General features: G+C 33.5%; 1 protein-coding gene across 1 annotated transcript; it reads right to left on the reverse strand.

Annotated features, from left to right (window-relative positions):
- Nucleotides 1-2,707: 2,707 nt before the first annotated feature.
- LOC145237515 (synaptosomal-associated protein 25-like) lies at nucleotides 2,708-8,865 on the reverse strand. The gene is made up of 7 exons (XM_080100415.1): nucleotides 8,610-8,865; nucleotides 8,133-8,174; nucleotides 7,669-7,717; nucleotides 5,930-6,047; nucleotides 5,565-5,702; nucleotides 4,248-4,392; nucleotides 2,708-3,920 (listed from the first exon to the last, which is right to left on the reverse strand). Exons 1-7 carry the CDS (start codon nucleotides 8,679-8,681, stop codon nucleotides 3,855-3,857), a joined length of 630 nt encoding a protein of 209 aa, XP_079956541.1. The 5' UTR covers nucleotides 8,682-8,865; the 3' UTR covers nucleotides 2,708-3,854.
- Between the last annotated feature and the right edge of the window lie 465 nt (nucleotides 8,866-9,330).

Raw genomic sequence — 9,330 nt, forward strand, 5'->3', positions numbered from 1 at the left:
AAACAACAACTAGTATTTTGTTTAGAATTACACCAGTTGAACGAAATAATTTATTAAATAAACACCATGTGGCTCAACCCCTGCATAGCAAATTCGTTCACTTTTGCCTGCACGCGCTGCCCGAACAATGGATTTTCAATTCGGCTGCGAGCGACGCACGACAAAAAAAACATTAATAAACAAAGAATAAACAGTGTGGATGGGGCCTAAGTCATTCGCACGACTTAACGTTTTTTATAAACTTAAATCTGCATGTGGACATCCGGCTCATTACAGTTTTTATCTACCAAGCTGTAATCTCATACAATATAGTTCCGTAATATAGTCCTGTATTGTTTCTCATCAACAATAACCTCAACACTGCATATGCGATTGGGTCTGAACTAAGGTTATCTGACACGGCGCACGTTGCCAAGAATTTTGATTGACGAATCACGTGCGACATCTCTTTTCGCAAAAAATTCAAGAAAGATCTTTTTAATCAAATCGGCTTAAATCGATTTCATTTTTGCACAAAACCTTTAACCACACAAACGTCAAAAATACATGAAGATCTAGGACCTTTATGGATGACATTTCAGATTGTAGCATATCGATAAAAGCAACCTTGCACGCGCAAGTACTGTTGCAGCTTCCTACAGTAACAACCTATAAACTATTTGAAAGATTTATGAACCTGTCGAACTCGTATCCTCTTTTCCTACTGCGAGTGGTTAGTTTTACCCCCTGAACGCAACAAAAACTTTAAAAATTCAAAGCATTAAACATGAAATGTAAAAGCATAGAGCCAATAAATGATAAGTTTCATCTGTGCTGTATGCCCAGTTGTGGCATCGCACAGACTAGGTGATGCATGGGGTTGTACCCTGTTGCTCCCAACAAACTGGAGTGCCGTTGGATGGCTACACTAGCCAATGCGGCCGATCTCTCGTCACCAGCTGCTGGCTGATGAGACCTTATAGGTCGAAACAGTGTGCACTGTCTGCAGCTAAACATGAAATGTTTTTGAATATGTCTCACTTTTGAAACTTTTTTTCAACCGGCACGTTGCACAGAAACGAATTTCAACGTAGTTTTATTACCGCACGTAATAAACAGGCTTTGAATCAATCCTGGGCGTTGTAATTCTATGAAACTAGGTAATATAAATTCTACATATCGCAACAACTTTCGTGAGGAGTAGAATAATTTTTTTATGTTACAAAGTTATCAAAACGATTTGACAAACCAAAAAATGTGGTCGCGGGCCGGATGAAATGACCTGGCGGGCCGTAGTTTGGTGACCCCTGTTCTATAGCCTAATTCGTACAAATTAATTTCGCCACAAGATGTCACTATGTAGACATGGTTTTGTTGACGACGCATAAAAAAAATCAGATTTAACATACAGACATTAGCAAATTTTATTCAATGCCAAAAACCTTTCACAAAATATTTGCTACTTGCCTGGCTAAAAAGTCCTATTTGACACTTTCTAAAAATACTTATTTGGATCATTCAGTTGGGCAGCTGATTTGTTGGTGTATTCACAATTATTACAAATTTGTGTATGCTGGCGAAACCAGAGCATTTTCTGAAATCATTGCTACATTAAATTCATACATGTGTTCGATACAGCCAACCTTTAGCTGATAAAATATAGGCCTACTTGGAATTTAGTTTGTTCTCTTCATTAAATCTTGTCCCTATAGCTGTCAAAAGCATGTGATACTGTTCAAAAGATTATCACCCTTCCAAAATACCCTTGTGATTTTAAACGACGTACTTATTATAAGCAGTAAAATCGAAAAGTCCTTCGTGGTTTTGACTCTTGTTAAACGACGCTGGCTTTAAATAATTGATATAACGGGCAAAATCAGTGCCTGTCCTTCAGTTTGTCAAATGCGCAAGTTTTAGAGTTTAAATAATTCATTATCCAGAGCATCTCGGGGCAGTTTTGCAGGCACAAGACGGCCATAAAAGTGATCCATTAAAGTGGGTGAAACCGCGATCAGATAAAGTTTAAATAGCTGACTGTAAGCAAGATTGTAGAGGTCTTGCAGTAAGGATATATTTGGAAATCGATGTATTGATCTACTTGTCAAAGCATCGTAAAACTGTAACATAATGCAATCGAGTGAAATCGACAGCGGCCCTCAAAAACGGTAATACTTCCCACTTTAAAACTCAATTTAATGATTTAAAATACTTTACAATGCACCAAGCAACAAAGTATGAACCTCCTGGATCATGTACTTTAGTAATACAGTCGTTTAAATTTTTACGTCTTGGGGCCTGTTAGTGAATCGTTGGGTCATCAAGAATCAAACTTTGCATAACCAACTAACATGTGTGTAAACTTAAATAAGTTTGAGGCATTTTTTCTTGACCAAACGCGTGGAACAAACAAGCGTAAGTCAGAAAAAAATGCGGACAAAAACAATATGGGCCCCTCTTCCTGAAGCCTAAAGGGCATAATTACTTGTTACATAATGTTGTGTCAGTTAAGAAACCAGCTTTGGTCAGTCATGTGTAGCGAAACTTGTCAAAAGTTTTGATTGAAAACCAATTTTATATGAAGAGCTATTCAACCCTAACGTGCCCTTCAAAACCGCAATATCGGAAGTATCTGATGAAAAACACATTTCCCAAATCAAATTATGGTTTCCAATTTCTGGTACTGGCAAAGGTCACCTCGGTGGACAAAACAAATTAACATTTTCATGAATCATAACACATTCAATTTATTGAACAATGGAAAGTGTGACGTCATTAACGAAAACAAACGTGACATTCTGGAATGACACAAGCTGTGACGGCAGTTGGCTGAAAATACACGAGAAATGAACGATCGATAAGTTTATTGCAAAATAAAACATTACATCACAATGACAGCCACACTCTTCAAGACATAAACCAATTCTTCTAATGACCATAAATATTGCAATACCCAGTAAATAAGGTCGAATTTAATGGAAAAAATGTAAATTGTTATTGAGGAATGTTATTAATCAATCAATTTGTCAAATGCAAAACAAATTCTAGTCGATGAAATGATAGTTTGGTATATCATTGACAACAAGTTTTTAATGTACAATTTATAATCTACCTCTGCTAAATGCATATTTATTAGTAAAACAATATCTAGGTTAGTTTTTGCAACTAAACACTGCCTGTACTGGACAAAAGGTGCAAAATTTAAAAGAATTTGTTGCACTACCCGCTACCACTACACATCTAACGAACAGTTCTAGTAACTTTTGTTGTTTAATTGTATGTATTAACACCAAAATAAATAGGGCTCACAATAAAAACTGCGCAAACGTTAACAAGTAAAATCGTTAGGATGAAAAATACAATTTTCACTTATCACTAAACAAAATTTATTAGCGTTATGTACAGCAAAAACAAATCAAAAAACTTCGGGTACATTATTACTATTTTAGTTCATTGCTTTGCCTTAGTTTTCTTACTTTTAATAAACAATAAATTTGAAGACTTTCTCTAAATTTTCTACCTACAAAATTGATCATGAAATATTTTGAATTGACTTTTTTGTTGGCATTTCTATTCAGATAAAAAGCACTTATCACAGCCTAAAAATTGTAAAAACACATGATGATCAATACTTGGAAAATTGAGTAGTTCTTTCGCAAACAACATAAACTACATCTATCGAATATATGTATATTATATACATAACAAATTGCACGTTACCAACAAAATAGTCCAGAAATTGAAGCAGAATAAAGAATGAACTATTTTTCCAAAGTGTGAAATTAACACTGTCTGTTATTCCTTTGCATACTGGAGTTGTGGTTGTCATACAATCAAGTATATGAATAGAACATTTTAGCAAATCAATAAGTTTTGCCTTAGTTCTTGAGAATTTTGGTGGCACGCTCATTTGCCTGGCTGATCCTCATGTTATTTGATTCAGCCTGAAAGGGGAAAAACAAAAAGGTGAATGGTAGCAGAACAGTAACACAAAAAATAAAATCTGAAATTTAAGTTCTTGGCAGATAATAAGACAGTACTATAAACAGAAAAATTGGCAAAATGAGTCAATTTGACCAATTTTGTTTGGCTAAAAACAGACTACAAATAGTACATTAAAATTTGACAACTTTCTACTTGATTAGTAATGACCTATAAAAGACCACTTTTGATGACCGTAAAAGTTTGATTGATAGCTGTATAAAAATTGAGTAAACATGTACCGTAAACTTTGATACTGTATGGAAAATTGGAAATAGCAAGATTAGTACCTTAGTGTTTATTCTGTCGATTTGTTGATTTTGAGCGCCAATTTCATTTCCCATATCAATAGCCATGTGTTTTAAGTTTCCAATAACACCAGCAACTTGGTTGAGGTTTTCTTCCATTTCGTCCTCTCGAGCGTCATTTGTGATTCTGTCATAAACACACAGTGCAATATGATATGTTAGAAATGACATCATTCTTCCCACTTGCATGTCTAATGCAGTAACGCAAAGTTAAACTGCTTGGTTATGGTGCAATTGCATTACACCAACATATATTGCATATTTTATGTAAAATTTTAGCAAGTAATAATAAAAGATGGAGCAAATAATATGTTAGGAATGACATCATCACTCTTCCCACGTGCATGTATAATGCAGTAACGCAAAGTTTGACTGCTTGGCTATGGTGCAATTGTATTATATCAACATTACAGTTTTTTTTAAGGTGTCCCAAATTTCTCCAGCGGTTTCCCAAAATTTGCCAGTAGCCTAATAAATAATTCGTTTAAGCAAATATGGCTATTTTTTGGTATTTAAATGAAACACTTGCGGTCTCTTAAAACTACTTAGCGGTCACCCAAACCAAACCTTAAAAAAAACCTGTCAACATATATATATTGCATATGTACATTTTAGAAAGTAAAAAACAAAAGACAGGGCAAACAAATAGTACATACGATTAATGACCAAAAAATGATTCTATTTATGTTTGCATTAGATATATTTATGCATTGTGTGGTAAATTTAAAGTATTTGCCAGTAAACAATTTTTGAACACCGTAACATTGCACAAGTTAATGAAACTACATATTGCTTTAATCCATTTAATTCTTTTAAGGGTGTGTCATTCCAATCACAACCATTATTCGCCAAGAACAAATAGAGCATAGCTATTGTGTACACTATTGTGTACACAGTTGCACAAAAGCACGCAAATCTCTACCCATCAAAAGGGTTTTTTTATGATAACACAGTAAAAACATAGCCTAATTCTGACAACATGTCCCAAAAAAGCATGTGTATCACTATCAACAGACACAAAAAGAAACTTTATATGTAACGAAAATGCAAGGGTTCTTGTATGCAAGTTACACCATATTGCACACTTTGAAATGTTCACCGTTGTTGTCATCAAAAGTGTTTTTTTATCACACAAAAACAAAATTGAGCATATTTTTAGTTGTGTAAAACTTTTTGTAAATTACATAGTTTGTAGCATGTAATTTTTCTACCTAGCAACATTTAGCTTTGAGAAAATAACTTTTTTGGGTTGTCCAATTTTACAATTTTTTTGCAAGCCTTGTTAATATATATTATTACCTTTGTACGTAAGTGCCGCCAACTTGAGCTTGTTCTCTTGGGTCTTGTACTCGTTGCGGTTGATTGCTGACAACTTTTCCATCTTCATTCGACTGCCACGTTTTCTTGTATTCGTCACCTTTCTCAAAGTTTTTGGCTCTAAACGAAGAAGTGTCATTAAATATAAAATGAGTCTTATGTTCTTGTCTAAGGTCACTCAACATTATGCAACAAAAGCCTATGACACTCTAAAATTAAGAATCCAAAACTTGAAACATAAATATAAAAAAGGTGTAAACTGGACTAAACACATAAAATCAAATTTTAGAAGTGACATAGACATTTATATATTATTTTTTTAATTGTGAAGAGATTGTTTTTCTTACTTGTTCCATGGACAGACACACAGCCCACAACATTTTTCTAATCCCTCCAAATTCTTTTCAGCTTGTTTCATGTCTTTGTTAATTTGATCCATTCCTTCTTCAACTCTGTCCAGTTGTTCTGAATAAAAAAATTACAAAACTTTTGTAACAGTCTGGTTTTGAAGGTAAAAACTAGTGATGCACCGAAGTTTCGGTTGGCCGAAACATTTCGGCCGAATACGCTGTTTTTCGATGTTTCGGCCCGAACTTTTTTTGGAAATTCGGCCGAAACCGAACTTTTTTGATTGCGTGGAGTTAATGCCTAAACTGTCATTTTCGCCTATTCGAAACGTAATAAATTACCTAATTGTTGTGTTTATAAAATACGAGCCACATTGTCTACAAAATATTACAAGTTTAGTCAAACTTTCGCATTGTGAAAGTGGCTTTGACTTGGAATAATTCACTTCACTCGCATCTACGACCCAAGGTTCAGTTGAAAACATCCATAATAAACGGGGATTTTAGGTTCGGCCTGATTCGGCCGAAATTATTCGGCCTCGTGGCCAAATATTCGGTTTCGGCCCGAACTTTTTTAGGCGGGTTCGGTGCATCACTAGTAAAAACCACACTGAAGGTCAAGTTCTTACACATATAAAGTAAAATGTTTACATACAAAGTAAATGAGAAGTAAAAGCAGTTTTATGGCAAAGAGAATAATGTAAATTTACAGAAAATTTTATGCACAAAAACTAGGCATTTCAATCCCATACGACATTTCTATCCCATATTTTTCTATCCCATAAATATTAAAGTTCACACCATGGTTGATGTTGGAAAATGTAAAAACGTGATGATTTATGTGCAGGTCTGTTCCATTTGTGTCAAACACATTAGTGGAATAAAAAACAGTAATGAATCAACCTTGTGCAGTACATGACACATGTTGTAACATTTGTCTCAAACAAACCCAATAACACAACAAAAACATTCAATCCAATTAAACTGTTTGTGTTTTTATGTTACGAACAATTTCCAAGCACTTTTGTGTCAATAACACACAGAGCACATGAAAAAAAAATGTCCAGACAGGCTTGAAATTTACTTCAATCTATTTTGCCACAACATGAGCAACAGTGACTTAAACCCTAAGAAATAAAGGTGTTTAAATTATTTATTGTTGCCTCTATTACACGGTGCTTTTGACACACGAGGAAAAATAAGGACTTTCAGGCATATATCTCCAATCCTGTGGTTAAGTGGTTTTAGTACCTTCCTTTGGATGGTTACACATAATGTTCAGCATAAGGAAGTAATAAAACAGACGTAAGGGTTGAAACAAGTTTCCCGGAAGACTTTATAGGTACTGTATGTACGACTAACAAGGATATACTCATTTGACTAAGAATTTGTGAACTAATGTATCCGGGTAAAAGTGAAAATTACTCTCTCTATACACATAGGCAATATACAAGAATTTCCATCTTTAAATGTTGAAGTTAAACAAAAAATCAGCAAGAGAGCGAAAGAAAAATCTAAGATTGTTCTACAAAACCATTAAAATGAATCAAATTTAATTGTACATTTAAGATACATATATATAATTTCTGTGTAAAATCTCGCATATATATAAAATATGTCATAAAGATTTGAAAGGTTTGCTAACAAACAAATAGTTTATGTCGTTTTTTTGTATTCACAAAATGACAAATGCAAGCGTGAAGAGTATGTGGAAAAAACATTTGAGTGAATCAACTGACCTCCTTGTTCATCCAGCATAACAAGAGTTCGAATACCAGCATCTTGAGTCTATAAATGAACAAAAGAGCTCTTAAAGCAAAATCAATACAAAATATTCTCTTGGGTTTTTGTGGGCTGGGGATAAGAGGACATGTTAAGTACAGAATAGATTGTTTCCAAGGAAATAACAGCTGTTGATCAGAAATATAAATTATTTATTTATGACTCAAATCGAAAATGTGGTGGAACAAAGACCCTAGATGTAACAAGTATATAATTAATGTGTTTTTTGGCTTGATAGAATAAACACTTTTTACCAAACAACGGGAAATGCATAGCGAAAGAAAAAAACAGATTTATATTACCGACAGCTGATTTCTAAGAAGGAAATTTTAAACAGAGGAACAATGGCTGCTACCAAGCAATATCAGTGAATGTCTATTAGTCACGGCAGTTTATAGATTAGAACAAAATCAATACTTACTTCCTCTGTGAGTGCCACCATTCGCCGAGTGCTTTCAAGAGACTGAAATGAAAATGGATAACATCAATATCCAAAAACTAGGCTAGTTTTACCTTGATTTAAAAAAAATACTTTTTTGCACAAAAGATTGTCTGGCTAGAATACTTATGGTACAAATAATATTACAAAAACGTTTATCCAAAAGTACTATAAAAACAATGGGTGTCAAAAACCTTAGGTACAGAAATGGTTCAAAGTTTAGATAAACAGTCTCAAATGTAAATATAATCAGTGTTTAAAAAAAAAAATAATGCGTATTATACAAATATAGAAATAATATTATACCAGGCCTAAAGCATCTCACCAAAATAGCATCGATGCTTTGGGGCTGGTCCCTGCTATTTATCTATGTCTTATACAAATATAACTGTATTGTTGATTTCCTATTAACTGGAGGCTTACAAACCAAAGATTTAACAATACATAACATATACTTACATCATCTGTGATTTGGTTCGCTCTCAGTTGCATGTTAGCAAGTTCATCTCTGACATCATCGTCATTATCCATGGCTGTCGACGTCGGTTTGTTTGTATTTCCAGAAACAAAATGTTTACTAGTTCCTCTTGCCCTCTACCAGAAACGATTGAGCCACACAAAAAGTTTTGTTTCTCAGTTTGAAAATGTAAATATATGGTAATAGATTAGTGTTACAAGCCTAAAAAACACCCTGGTAATAAAAAATTATTTTGAAATGAGTGAAATACCAAAATATACATGGCACAATAAAAGCAGCTCTTTTCACAAAACCCACCGTATCTAAAATGTCAAAAATTGGTCTTGAACCAGTTAGTTTTTTCTAAGTGAAATTTAAGGAATAAGGTCAAATGATATGTTATTTTATATTTAACTTATTTTTAAGAGTATTTTGATCAGTTTTTTTGATTCGCTCAATTGTCATATAATTCCAAAACATTATATTTCAAACAGAAAAAAAAAAGTTAAAGTCTTAAAAACGAAGACATAGAAAATCAAAATATTGATCAGGATTAACAACAACACAATATTAATATTAAACTAATTATTGTATTTAAAACTTAGTGGTTTAATTTCATTCTTGGAAAAAAACAAAGCAGGCATTTTTAACTGTCTGATAATATACTGCAGTTCATCCATCAGCTTATTGTTAGTAAGTGAAATTAAAATAGATCAGTATGTC

The sequence above is a fragment of the Phallusia mammillata genome, chromosome 1 (assembly GCF_965637545.1).
Source record: "Phallusia mammillata chromosome 1, kaPhaMamm4.hap1.1, whole genome shotgun sequence".
Classification (NCBI taxonomy): Eukaryota; Metazoa; Chordata; class Ascidiacea; order Phlebobranchia; family Ascidiidae; genus Phallusia; species Phallusia mammillata.